This window comes from Hyperolius riggenbachi, chromosome 7 (assembly GCF_040937935.1).
Source record: "Hyperolius riggenbachi isolate aHypRig1 chromosome 7, aHypRig1.pri, whole genome shotgun sequence".
In the NCBI taxonomy this organism is placed as follows: domain Eukaryota; kingdom Metazoa; phylum Chordata; class Amphibia; order Anura; family Hyperoliidae; genus Hyperolius; species Hyperolius riggenbachi.
The window spans coordinates 224,773,852-224,788,205 of record NC_090652.1 but is presented as its reverse complement, the minus strand read 5'-3'; the positions used below and the strand labels follow the sequence as shown (position 1 = coordinate 224,788,205).

The 14,354-nt window shown below is 43.9% G+C and overlaps 1 protein-coding gene across 3 annotated transcripts in view; it reads right to left on the bottom strand.

Moving 5' to 3' along the window:
* The window catches only part of AGAP1 (ArfGAP with GTPase domain, ankyrin repeat and PH domain 1), a 589,384-nt gene extending 575,606 nt beyond the window's left edge, over positions 1–13,778 (bottom strand). For 2 of the 3 annotated variants that reach the window (XM_068245326.1, XM_068245327.1), the window contains exon 1: positions 12,522–13,778. In XM_068245326.1, the coding sequence (XP_068101427.1) occupies positions 12,522–12,684 (163 nt within the window). In that variant the 5' untranslated portion in view covers positions 12,685–13,778. The remainder of the gene's footprint in view (positions 1–12,521) is intronic. The other variant, XM_068245325.1, reaches the window with a different exon arrangement.
* Positions 13,779–14,354: the final 576 nt, after the last annotated feature.

The window sequence follows — 14,354 nt, the reverse complement described above, 5'->3', positions numbered from 1 at the left end:
GACTGCCAGGCAATGGGTATTGCTTCAAAGGAAATAAATATGGCAGCCTCCATATCCCAATCCCCTCGGGTGTGAAGTGAAAAAAAAAAGTCAGATACTCACCTATGGAGAGGAAGATTCTGGATGTTATCGAGCCTTCCAGGTCCTCTCTTGGTGTCCTCATTCCAAAGCTGTCACCCCTGTTGCCGGTATTCGACCAACTGGTCAAATACACCTTCAGGGGTCCTCGGAAGGCTCCGGAAGTAGTGTGTCCCCGAATGCTTCGAATTATGGACAGCTCCTTACCACCCGAGCGCAGTACAGGGCCACCCGTCTTTATAGACAAAAATACTTCCAAAGCTTTTTGAGTGCTCCAGGAAGTTGCAAATTTGAACAGGGGGCAGCACCGGAGCGAGGACACCCTCTGAGAGGAGAGGGAAGGCTCTAGGAGATCCAGAGCTTTCCCACTCCATAGGCAAGTATCTGGCTTCACATTTGCTTTAAAGGAATTGGGGTTTAAATGCATAAAGTGTTCTCAGATTCCCTTTAGTTTAAAGACCAGAAACCATCCAGTATGAAAGAGATGCAATAAAATGGAAGCTCGTAAAGGTGGCAATTACTTTTTCATATCACTGTAGTGTTTTGCCCAATTTGTCAAGCAGATGCATAGAGAAACCATGACAGCATTCACACACAGCACTGCAGGAGGGGAGACAGTAATGCACACAACGGAACAGCTGATCAAATAATTCCTGGCCAGAAATATCCCCCACACACAGATCTGGGGGCACCTACAAGTAAAGTACGCCTGCACCCTGTGTGAGACAGCACTTCATGCAGCACACATGCCGCTACACTCAGTCATAGCACTGCTGACTCAGAACAAAGCACTACAGCCTAATCTCATGTTCTGCATTCTGCTGACATGTGAAAAGGCAAGATAATATCCAAATAAACTCTTGTGACAGGAAAAGCCACTCATATAATATCATGAAATACAACTGAATGTCTTTTACTATTAATACCAGCAGGCATGCATGATTTCTCTTCACTGCTATGATTGCCATGGCAACAGTGTAGGCATGGTGGGCAAAAGCATATATTAAATGGTTTATTCCCTTCCAAAGGGGTCATAGTCCCCCTAAACTGATACTTTAGGGCCCATTCAGAACTCTGCACTTTGCTATTCACGTATGCTTTGGGAGCATTTTAGACAGTGCTTTTATTTATTTGATAAAAACACAATTGTGTGTGCTTTATGTGTAGAAAATGCAACAAACAGGCAGATGTGTGAATTAAGCCCACGAGTTATGTGTGGGCACAAACCGGCTCAATCACTTACAAGCTTCGTATGACCTTGAAGTGTGCTCGGAATCTACTTGATGAATTCTCCACAAACTAACATAGAAACACCTCAATGAGATTTTAAATACTTATGAAAGTAGAAACCAAGAAGAAACGGCGGCGTGTCATTCAACCCACCAGGTGATACACACATCAATTTTCCCGTTCGACTCCCAGCAGATTTGATCACAGTGATTGAATCTGCTGGGAATCTACTGCAAGACATGTTTGTTTTACAATCATTTGAACAACTTGGGCCTAAAAATCAAAATTTAAAAAAAAAAAAAATATTGATCTGACAGGACAAGGAAATCTCTGTCCCCTACCGGGGATGGGGCAGCAGCTGCGGTAGATAGATGGCCCATAACGTTGCAGTGCATTTACAGCCAGATTGCTACGGCTGTAGCACGATCTAGACCAGGCATGGGCAAACCCGGCCCTCCAGCTGTTACGGAACTACAAGTCCCACAATGCATTTGCCTTTATGAGTCATGACTGTGGCTGTAAGACTCCTGCAATGCATTGTGGGACTTGTAGTTCCTTAACAGCTGGAGGGCCAAGTTTGCCCATGCCTGATCTAGACGCAGAGTTCCCCAACCCTGTCCTCAAGGCCCACCAACAGTGCATGTTTTGCAGGAAACCACAAACATGCACAGGTGAGGTCATTAGTGTCTTAGTAGAGCCGATTACCTACCTCTGTGGATGTATACGAAACATGCACTGTTGGTGGGCCTTGAGGACAGGGTTGGGGAACACCGAATTCTAGAGGATCACCCCAGCTCATCCTCCCACTTCCCCTCGCCATGCAGCAAGCAACAAATACTAATCAACAGAGAGCCAAACAGCCTGTTAGTACTAGGAAAGGTCATTATGGATCTAAAGCCTGGGCTGGAGAAGGCCCAGAAGCCAAGTAACCAAGCCTCCTAACAAATTACAGCTATTGCTTTTGAATCTATTTCTTGTCCCTCAACCTGACTCAAAGGTTTTCTTCTGCCTCCTGGATAGCAAAGAATGGCTCCTGAATTACACATGACTCTGTCCTACTCTAGCCTAAGCCTCCTAGAACAAAGAGCATATCAGCCTCTGGCTATGCTGTCACACCCGCTTGTGAGTGTTTCATCCAAAAATAAAATTTGTGTAATGTTTTAGCAGTTCACTGGAAGCAGAGGAGGCAACTCGATTGCTCCAAAACTCACAAGTTCAACCTAAGTGTCCCCTTCTATGTCTGTGCTTTCTCAGAAGTACTAAGAATTTGGTTCATAAGCACTGAGATGGTATTTTAACATTAGCAAAATCCAGTTCTCACATCCCTATGCCCCTCAGCAAACCCGTTTAGGTAATGGATAGCATTGGACAGCAATTCAGGTTTTTTGTTGTTGCCGTTATAAAAAGCTTCAGTTTCACTATTTGCATGCTGTAAATTTTCAGTTAAGCTAAACAAGCAATTTACTGTACTTCACAATCTTTAATAAGAATGCCTCTAAAGTGCAGACTTTAACAAGCCATGATTATTATATTATATAGCACCAACATCTGTAGCACTGGCCAAAGCACAACCCAAATGGTACCTATTTCGTGTACAGCGATTTCTGGACAGGCGATAGGTAACATACTGATCCATCCATGGTGACCTTTGCCAAGCTATTGTACTGTCTCATGGACAGAAGGGAGACTGGACTGGGAAGTCCTCTACTGTGGCGGAATACAACAGCAACTGGCTGAAACGCCTGGACACACACCAGATTGTGTTACGATTCATGTTATATCATCTCCTGCCTGCTGGTGGTGGTATTGAGTCGGACTGCCTTGGACTTCCACTATCCACCAGCAGGTGGCTTATCATTACATTTAAGGACTTGCAGTTCTTTGTATGGCCTGCAGAGGCCTCTAATGTGTCCCTGATCAATTACCACCAGCTGCTTCCTGTTACATGGACTATATAAATCTGCCTCTTCCTCCAAGTCAATGCCAGAACCTCCTTTGTTATAGGTCTGAGTCTCTGGTCACCTCTGTTACCTGATTCCTTGTGTTCTGTGATCTGATTACCTGTTGCTGACCCTTTGCTTGTCCTGACTCTGCTTCTGTTTATTCCTCTGTACCTCGCATGTATCTGATTACCTGTTGCTATCTCTGATATTCCGTTTTGACCTGTCTTTGCCTGCTCCCTTTGATACTGCGTTAATAATATATATATATATATCTCCTGCACGCCGTTTGTAAATAGATTGATCGTTAGTCAGGGTTTTGGTTGTACGTGTGCACACTGTTTTGTTTGGTTTGCGGGAGATTCACTGTATATATTGTTTGCATATGGTTGCATTTTATTTGCATGAGTTGGTTCATAATACACCTTTTTTGCACATTCCTGTTTCAGTGTCAATGTTTCTGCAAAATGTGGTCATTCCTTGCCATTCCTGTTTGTTCCGTAACAGACTGTCACATCTGACCATAAATAATTGCAGGACAAACTTAGCTGGCCACTAACGGTCCAATTTCTAGCGAAAAATCGTTCGAGCGATCAGAAATTCTGATCGGACGAAAAATTGTTCCCTACACCATCAACTAACCAATCTTTGCTTCCTATCTATCACGACCACCAAGAAAATCCAAATTTTCGTTCGACGAAAATTCATTCGGGTGACATTTTTTTCACTCGTTCATAATCGATTGTGTCCACCAATGGAGATTATTTACAACCAATCAGATCAGAATTTCTGATCGCTCGAACGATTTTTCGCTAGAAATTGGACCATTAGTGGCCAGCTTTATTTTATTGGGAAAGTCTGGTAATAATTTTAATAATGAAGGAAATCTTCAGTGTCAACACCTGGATACACAAAAGGTGCAACGTCAAGCCAAAGAAAGGAACAACTGGGTCTCCATCAGGATTTGGGCCTGTGTAGGCCAGTTTATTGAACTAGTGCCACAGTACAAAAGCTCAACAACAACAACAACAACAACGTGCTGGTAATACTTTTAAGGCTACTCCAGTAAAAAAATAAAATAAAAAAAATAAAAAACTCAAAATATTATAATAATATAATAATAGGCTTATGACAATATACACAAGGCATATGACACTGATAATTCTACAGACAGGACAATGCAAAAGCCAGACCATGCCCAGGTAAACAATACCTGTGTTCGGTTACACAAACAAATAAGACCACGTAAAACACATAGATGTTATAAATATCAAAAGACAAGAAAACTGTCAGAAGAACAAATCACCAGACAAGCTGTACTCCAGGTTCCTGAGGTCCAGGGAGGTCGGGCCTAGCAGACAGCAAGCCTCAGGTGTGAAAGGATATGTCTCCTGTTTCTCACCTCAGTCAGGGCTCGGATTTAGAAAGCAGAGGCCAGGTGTTCTGTGTGGTAACCATGCTAGCAACGTCTTCTTCACATGCAGAAATGAATTAAATATCACGGGGCCACATTACACAAAGTACCTGTCAGGTGTTTGTACAGCACATGTGATTTAGTCTGTAACAAAACGTTGTGTGTGAACCTGAATGTCCGGGTAAGCCATCTGAAGCCCAGGATCCTTGATGTAATCTAGAATGAGCTTACAGCCAGAGAAAAGTGTGTTTATTTATTAACCAATGCGCTCATTGTCTGCCAGATCAGCACTGCAGACAAGATCAAACACAGACAGCATAAAAAAAACTTCAAGGAAGGTGACACTGGCCCATTTCTATTTTCTTCCAATAAAACTGCTGATACAGGGCTGCCAGAGTCTCTCACATGCATCAAGCCTCAACAGAATGTGCACCGATAATGGCCCAAGTGATAAGACATAGCTGTTGTGTATGGAAATAAACACCATTTATAGATAAACTTCTAATAACTGTTCAAAGCAACGAAACAAAAAGTACTTCATTAAACAGGACTCATGAGAGCTGCAAGACTATGGATCTTGCCACTGCGGACTTGTTTTAGAATGTAAATTCAATACAACGGAAATAGTACAATAGAGATTTAAAGGACAACTAAAGTGAGAAGAATATGGACGCTGCCATATTTATTTGCTTTTAAACAATACCAGTTGCCTGGCAGCCTTGTGATCTATTTGGCTGCAGTAGTGTCAGAATACCAGAAACAAACATGCAACTAATCTTGTCAGATCTGACAATAATGAACATCTGGTCTGCATAAGCTTGTTCAGGGTCTACGGCTAAAAGTATTAAGCCCAATCTACACGATACGTTTCTTTGTACGATTCGATTACGATTCAATTTAATCCGACATGTCAGATCGGGATTCAATTCAATTCGATTTGCCATTGTTTTGCAATTGCAAATCGAACTGAATTGAATCGAATCCCGATCAGACATGTTGGATTTAATTGAATCGTAAATAGAATCATAATCGAATCGTACAAAGAATCGTATTGTGTAGATTGGGCTATAGTGGCAGAGGATCAGCAGGACTGCCAGGCAACTGGTATTGTTTAAAACGGAAATAAGTATTGCAGCCACCATATCCCTCTCGCTTCAGTTTTCTTTTAAATATTAGCAGAAATGTTCAGCCTGGTCTTAGAAACTGTACTCCAAACCTACTCAGAAATGTCACACACCATATAGAGCTAACTTCATAAAGCAGCAATGGAACAATCAATCCATTTATAATGTTTAGCTACAGATTTGCAATTCTCCATGTCATGGTTTGGGTAATTAGAATTAATCAACTTATTCAGGAAGCACTTTGTGATGCAATGTCCATTACTGAGGGGATCTGTACACTTGCCTGATTTGCGAGACACGTAGTGGAGGTAGAATGCCCTGCAAGTCTTCACTGGGGAGACAAGTCCGCCACTTCCTCCCTTTTTAAATAGTTTTATATATATTTTATCCTACACTGGTGCCGCTGTTTCGATAGTACTTCAATGTTCCACCCTGGTGGAGAGGCGTTACTCTTCAACAGAAAGTGACTTTTTACCTGACAGAAGACAGGCTAATTTCCCTACCTGCGCACACAGCGGTTGCCTAGAAGGTTACTTTTATGAGTAGCATACCTTTATGAGTAGCATTTCAATCTCATATTTATCCAATGTCAAATATACTACACTATAGTGGGCTCTCGATTGACACCTTTTTCAGTGTTCTACAAGTGGCTGTCATGCCATACCTTAAAGGGAAGGTCCAAGCTAAATAAGAAAAAACAAAATACACTTACCTGGGGGCTTCCTCCAGCCCCTGGCAGCCATCCTGTGCCCTCACCGCAGCTCCGGTGGCTACCGGAGTCCTGCGTTGCAGAAGCCAACCTCGCCAGGTCAGCTTCTTGTGTGTTCCACTGCGCGGGTCACGCGGTCTGGCCGACGTCATCAGGATTGTACTGTACAGACCTGATGACGTCGGTCAGACCACATGATCCGATTAGTTGTCCTTTAAGTTATAACTGATAGCAACTGATTAAGTGTAGACGGGGCTTTACAACGCGATGCGTAAAGCAGGATGCAATACACTACATGCAACACATTCTGCTTTACTCATTATGTGTAATGCTGGGAATACACGGGTCAATCTGGCGGCCGATTAGCTGCCGGATCGACCCCCGCCACATCCCCGCGGATCGATTACAGCTCGTCCCCGCCGGCGCTCTTTATCAGCTGCTCGATTCCTGCCATTGTCCACCGGCGAGAGTCGAGCAGCGTGATCGGACCAGCTGAATATTATCAGCTGGCCGGATCAGCTGCTCGATACAGTACAGAAACGTACCGTGTTTGCCCAGCATAAGGCTCGTTTTGCACTTACTCAGATGCTCTCAGTTATAGCCGAAAGGATGAGTATTTTCAAAGTAATGTCCACGTTTTCCTATTGACCAGTTCACACTACACGTATTTTAACTGAAGGCTTTTCACAATGCACTGCTAAGGAGTATGTAAATTTTGAGTAAAATCGCGTACAAATTTACACGCTCATTTTCACCAATCAGAAAAATCTTATTCGATTTTTGGACACGAAAATTTCACAATACAGTGGAAACATAGCCTCAAAGCAACACATTTCTAGTCTCACCTCTGAGTGTTATCTCTTATGTAAACATGTTTCTTTGCCCCTTATCTCTTATGTCTGTGATAAAACTCAGATTTCTTTTTTCAAACTAGCTAACGTGAAAAGGTCCAAGGGATAAAAAATGAGAGGGGAAATTCTGGAGTATTGGAGAGAACTCGGGACACTCCCTTGGTTTGTGAACCTTCCTGATGTTACACAAGGGTTGTTAGGCCACAGAAAATAAATTGTTTTTCAATTATCTATGTATTTGTGCAGGTGGTGAGAGAAGAGGGGGGCAAAGGGGGGAGAGTGCTGCAAAATCAATACACTTTAAGGCCTAACTTAAAAAAATGTTACATTTAAACAGCAATTAGGAGGATATGTGTACAGATAAAGAGTGGTGGACATGGTACCTGTTACAAGGGCCAAATGTGCTTGGAACAGCACTTGCTTTCTACCTGGATTCAGCTGCTGAGCAATCCAGCAAGGTAGGACCATGTGACAGACAAGATTGGAAGAACAGCAGAGGTCCAACATTTCCCTCAGAATCTTTGTACTACAGTAAAACCGGGGTATAGCTACCCCAGCACCATAGCAAGCGGGGAACTCTTCTCTTCCCCTTTCTGCAAAGTAGCTCAGCAAGGCATTACAGCAGCATACAAGGCCAGATTTATACTTTTGTGCCCCTAGGCCAGTAACCTGCAAACTTGGCTCTCCAGCTGTTAAGGAACTACAAGTCCCACAATGCATTTGCCTTTATGAACCATGACTACTGGCTGACTCCTGCAACGCATTGTGGGACTTGTAGTTCCTTAACAGCTGGAGAGCCACGTTTGCAGATCACTGCCCTAGGCCAAATATGTTGTGGCTCTATTTTATTGTGCAGTAGTTCCCCTCCCATGCCATGTGCAGCCCCCTCTTCCATGTGTATTATCCATGTACTGTAGCCCCTCTCTTTGATGAACAGCTCCCTTGAGCATCAGTTTCCCTTTATCATGTGTTGCTCCATTTCAGCCTTCTCTTTCATATGTAGCAGCCCCCCTTTCATGTCCAGGTGACCCCCTGCAATGCAGCCGCCCAAGGCCCTGGCGTCTGTGGCCTTACCAGAAATCCGGCCCTGGCAGCAAACACATCCCTTGCTTACATAGAGTGCACGGCTGGAGGGAGGAAAAGAGGACACCTGACACAGCGATGGAGCAGGTAAATATATTGCTATGCTGCGCTACACTGCAATGGGATGGGGGGGGCTTTGCTGACAGCATGGGGGCCACGGGAGAAATATTGGATTCTAGAGAGCAGGCTCCATGACATTTTCGCTAATAGGGCACCTTAGGTTGTTGTTACACTTCAGGTAGAAAACGTGTCTTCAAGAAGAGGTCATACTTTGTAGGTCAAAAGGAAGTAGATGTCAAGAAATCATCTCTTAGATGATATAATAGGCTCTAAAGATCTTAAAGCGAGCCCAAGGTGGGCTCGAAAAAATTAAAAAAGCCAATTCCTTAAGGTGGCCATACACTGGCCCGATTCGCGGCCGTTTCGACAGCAGATTCGATTCTGGGATCGAATCTGCTGCCAATCGTTCGCGCTAAACGTACCCGCCGATCCGATTTCCTCCCGAAATCAGATCGGTCCGTCGATCGCGCCGTGCGGGAAATTACCCTCGATCGCCCACGGGTAGGGTGCGCGTCGCTAGCGGCGGCCGATCCGATCAGGTATACATTACCTGACGCTGGCTCCCGGGCGTCTTCTCCGCGCTGCAACGCTCTGTTCCGGCTCCATCCCAGCGCTTCCTGTGTCACTGCAGTGACCAGGAAGTTCAAATAGAGGGCGCTCTATTTGAACTTCCTGGTCACGGAGTGACACAGGAAGCGCCGGGATGGAGCCGGAACAGAGCGGTGCGGTGCAGCGTGGAGAAGACGCCCGGCACCCAGCTCCAGGTAATGTATACGGGGGGGGTTCAGGCGGCAGGAGCAGCAGCTCAACAGATTGTGATCGGTTTCAGGCTGAAATCGATTCACAATCTGTTTGCAGTAAAGGCAGCCATACGATCCCTCTCTGATCAGATTCGATCAGATAGGGATCTGTCAGCTGGTCGATCTAATGGCAAATCGATCAGTGTATGGCTACCTTTACAGAACAGAACTAGTCACTGTGTCAGATGACACTGCCTCTTAGGGAATCCTCTCATTTTAGGCCATGCTGATACAGTTGCTGTAGTGCCAAAAGAAAAATACACACATACCTCCTTGATTGGTACACTGAACTGGGGACAAGCAGATCATTTAAGGTGGCTAATCTCTGGTGATTTGGCTATCACCTGTCATGATAAGACTGCATAGGGCTTTAGCAGTCAATCACCCACAACATTTGGGTAATACATTTCTGGTCTATGTGAACTAAAACATACCATAATTAAAAGACAATGAATATACATGCCAATGTTTCAGCCTTTACATTTTGAAGACAACATGCAATAGCAAGAATCTGATAATCAACTCATTTGGGTTTCAATACCACTTATATGCAGATGATGCACAACTGTACCTCTCCACCCCAGACCTTAACTCCCTCCTCACACGTGTTCCCGACTGCCTGTCTGCTATATCCTCTTTCATGACTTAAGACTTTATGCGAGTAAAAAAAAAAAATAACGAACAGTTTTCCACAGTCTCTATCTACTGTACCTCTCTGCCCGATATAACAATAAATGTTAATAACACCTCTATAACTTATGGAAAGCTCCCAAAGCACAGTGCTTAGGGGTAATATTTGACTCCTATATTTTATTCCTCACATTCACTCCCTACCAACCTTCTGTCATTCCAACTCAAAAACATATCTTGCATCCAACCTTTTCTCACTCAGGACACTACTAAACTGTTAGTACATGGTCTTATAATATCTTGTTTGGACTATTGTAATATACTGCTTTGTGGAATACAAACTAACAGACTGGCACCACTCCGATCTGTACTGAACTCGGCTGCTTGACTCCATCTTTCTTCTCGCTGAGTACATTTGAAATCGGCGCCGGTAGACTTGGCGCAGGATACAGCGGTATATGGCTGATCCTGCTTCTGCACAAGTCCGGGCCATTTTAATTACTATTCCCCCTCCAGGCCGCCATGGATAGTGTGGGAATGAAATAATTCGGCTTCCAGCGACTGCTGGAGGCCGAATTATTTTGTTTTTTAAGCAACTTCGGCTCCGTCTTCTGACGGAGCCGACGTTACTTACTGAGCGCCGCTATAGACTGATTCCCATTACAGTCTATGGCTGCGCCCAAATCTAGCAGCGCTGAAAAGCACTGCTCCGTGTTCTCACTCTTCCTCTGCTGCTCCTCTCTGTCAAGCTCTTCACTGGCTACCGATTAACCAGAGGATCCCCTTCAAACCCTTAATCCTAACCTACACAGCTCTCCACAATCATTCTGCCCTGTACATCTCCTCACTAGATTCAAGATACCAAGCCAATCACAATCTCAGATCTGCACATGACCTTCTTTTGTCCTCCTCTAGAATTACCTCCTTGCATTCACGTATACAAAATGTAACACCTGCTTCACCCCTCCTCTGAAATGCCCTTCCACAACACATCAGTCACTCTCCAACCTTTGATATCTTTACGTTTTTTCCAACAAGCATATGCTCTATCTTAGGCCATTCCCTCTTTGACCTCCAGCCAAGTTGCACTCCTACTAGATGACCTAAAAACACACTGCCTCTAGGTATGAAAATTGTATACTACTCCCTCTAGTTCCCCCGCATTCCATTAGATTGTAAGCTTGCAAGGCTAAAGCTCTCTCATCATTTTGTGTCTTGGAATTTGTTATACAGTACATTTAATTTATCAGGTTACTTTTTTCACTGTAATTACCAATTCTGTATTTAGTACCAATACAATTGTCTGTATTACATACCCCATGTTTGTTTCTTACTTTGTACAGCACCACGGAATACGTTGTAGCTTTCTAAATCAATACTGTAATAATAATAATGCAGGCATCTTTAAATTCTCTCTCCTTTTTTTGCAAGTGATAAGAGACTACTTCAGAAGTGAATGAATGAAGGTATATACGGAGATATGGGTAATGCTGTATTTTCCTAGACCCAGCTGTCACCTGCTTTACTAAGACAGCCACATGCACTACACCAGAATTTACCCACCGAGACCTCTCATTGAGTACAGAGTACTAAACACACACAAGCATCCATCTCCTTTCCTGCCTGCCAAAGAAAAAAAAGTGGAGAGGGACAGGAACAAATGACTCCACCATTCATGCTGCAAGAGCAGGAGAGGCTGAATTACAATTTAGATAGCATTTTTGGTAGAACTGAGATGCAAATAGCTCTAATGTAAGCCATGTGCAGCACATGCCATCCTGTATGATAAAATGGCTGAAACAATCAGGGCCTGACCATAGCCCCTGCGGTACGATAGGCATTTTTTTTCCTTTTAGAGAGAAGAAATCATAAAATCCTTATTAGTTCCTTTGTAGGCTAAAAACACAAACATTACAACCCATTACGCAAACATATACCATAATAAAACAAAAATTAAATTACATGTGTAATGCTAATGAGAATCTATAACATTTTTTATTACATGCCTGACCATGCCAAAATGATGGGAGTTTACAGCACATATTTACAGCAATCTGCATTCCTCCTTGCTCAATGCAGCACGCAAGGCATTGTTCACATGCTTACTACTTTTTATGGAATTGTTCTTTTAACAATGACATGATGGGGATGTCTTTTTGAGAAAACCCAGGGGATACAAGCATATCATCCCCTCCCCAGACTCGTACAAGCTTACATGAACAATCATAAGAAAAGCATACCCAAGAAAAGATTTTATGACTGCAGAATCTGTGCAGTAAGCGCAGAAGCCTTTGGCAGAGGAGCAGTTAAATACATGTGACAACACTGGTAGCAATATACACTCAATAATACTCCATACAAATATTGATTCCTCTGGCGAGACAGGGTCACCTGACAAGGTGTGATGACTCAAACAAGTACAGATTTAACTGCTGGACTTGTTAAAAGAGCTAACAACCGTCACTGGCCAAGAAGTCAGCAATGTCAAACCAACAACATGGCAGGCCATGTAAATGGATATGAAAAGAAAAAGTAATGTCTCTTCGGGAACAATACACAACCAATCTATAGATCAGGTCAGCATGGTGAAGTTTCTTCTTACCTTCTATGGCTATAACATGCTCTCGGATCTGATTCTGCAGCGCAGGTTCATCGAGTCGCTCCAAAAGTTCATATATAGAGTAGATATTTGGGTGCACAGACTCGAAACGCTGGATTTCAGCCCGGATGGCTGCCGAGTTGGCCAGCTGCTGCTGGTAGTTCATCTTTTCAGGCTGGGGAGGGCCTCACATATCCAGCCTGGAGGTGCAATGCAATATACGTGGGACAGATAGAAAATAAGATGAAAGGGTCCAGGGTGATGTGTAGGGGATGTACTTTACTAAAGATGTAACTTTCAAGATAAAAATTATCCTAAAATTACAATACAAAGGTTAATGTAGGGCAGAAGAATTAGAAAAGTTGAGGCGATTATGTCTTATACTGTCATATGGAGCGGACACGTTACAACACTACAAATCAGCATATAAACACTGGAGGGAAGAAGTCAAAGAATTAAAGTAGAACAAGTCTGATAATAAGGAGTGGCCTCATTCATGAAAATGATAGCAAGTAAGATATTCTGTTACACTGCAGTGTGTCCATGCACTATATAACATGTACATGGGCCACAATCAGTCATTAAATAAGTTGTTCATTATTAGAGGACTGCTAGCTAGCTAGCTGACATGTTGAAGTGGCAGGTCTGTAATGGGCAGATAATGTAAGTCATGCATATGGGATCACAATTACCTGAAAGTAAGGCAGTGGTGAAGATGTGGCTCAGAATATAAGGACTGCTACTGCAAGATGACAATACAGGGGAGAAGAGAAAGAAAAGGAGAAACCAATATATAAAAGAATTATGAATGAAAGGAGGTTGCTGGTAAAGGCTCTATCTCAGAGATGGAACACAGAACACAGGGGACTAGATGACCATGTATAGGAGAGATGACCTGATGGAAGGCATGGGGGGTGGCAGTGTAGGGTCATCGGATGGCCAGCACAGTGCATCCAAGAGGGGGGATCAAAGGCAGACAGCACAGACTGGTTTGTGCAGGAAAGTGTTATACAGAGGGGGATCGGGCTGTCTGGGAAGTGAAGGAAACAGAAGGTAATGGAAGGCAGGGTGTATTGGGGGAGGAAGAAGGAAGCAGTGGGAATCTCTTCCGTGCTGTCACTAAGCACCGTCAGTCTCTGCACCGTCTATCTTCAGAGTACGGCAGTGCTTCCAGGTCGGTCTCCTTCCTATTCCCTGCAAGACGGTGTCCCGATCCTGCTGTGTTTTCCTCTCTTCCTCCGTGAGTCTCTTCCCTTCTCTCCTCCTCCTCCTCCTCTGAGCCTGTCCTTCCTGTCTCCTCCCCCTCCTCCTGCATCACACTGTGCTCTCAGTCAGAGGGTCTCCTTCTGCACTCCTCTGTCACTAGCCGCATCCATCCCTCAGAGGAGGTGACCCGCCGCTGCACATGTCCTTCTCATGCCATTCTATACAGGGCGTGCAGCTACAAAGGGCGCTTTTTCTTTATTACAGTGTGCGGATTCCTCTACGTGCAGTTTAGTCACCCATTCATAAAAGTATCAGTTAAGGTGCCCATACTTCTGTCGACTTTGCTGCCAATCGACCATCTGATTCAATAATTATTATCTAATCGGATGAATATTGGTCCTGCCAAGAGCATGTCCAATGGACAATTCAACAAATTTCGGCCCATAATTGGTCGATTGTATAGATCAGACATACTGGGAAATTTTGGACTGGCGTGTGCGACGGTACCAGCGCGTTAGTCGCAAACAACGAATGCAACGGAAATCGCTGTCCGCTTACATGTTGTATGTGCTCCCTGGTGCCCTTGCATTTATAATTTACCTGTCATGACTGAGCGTCCGCCATACATCC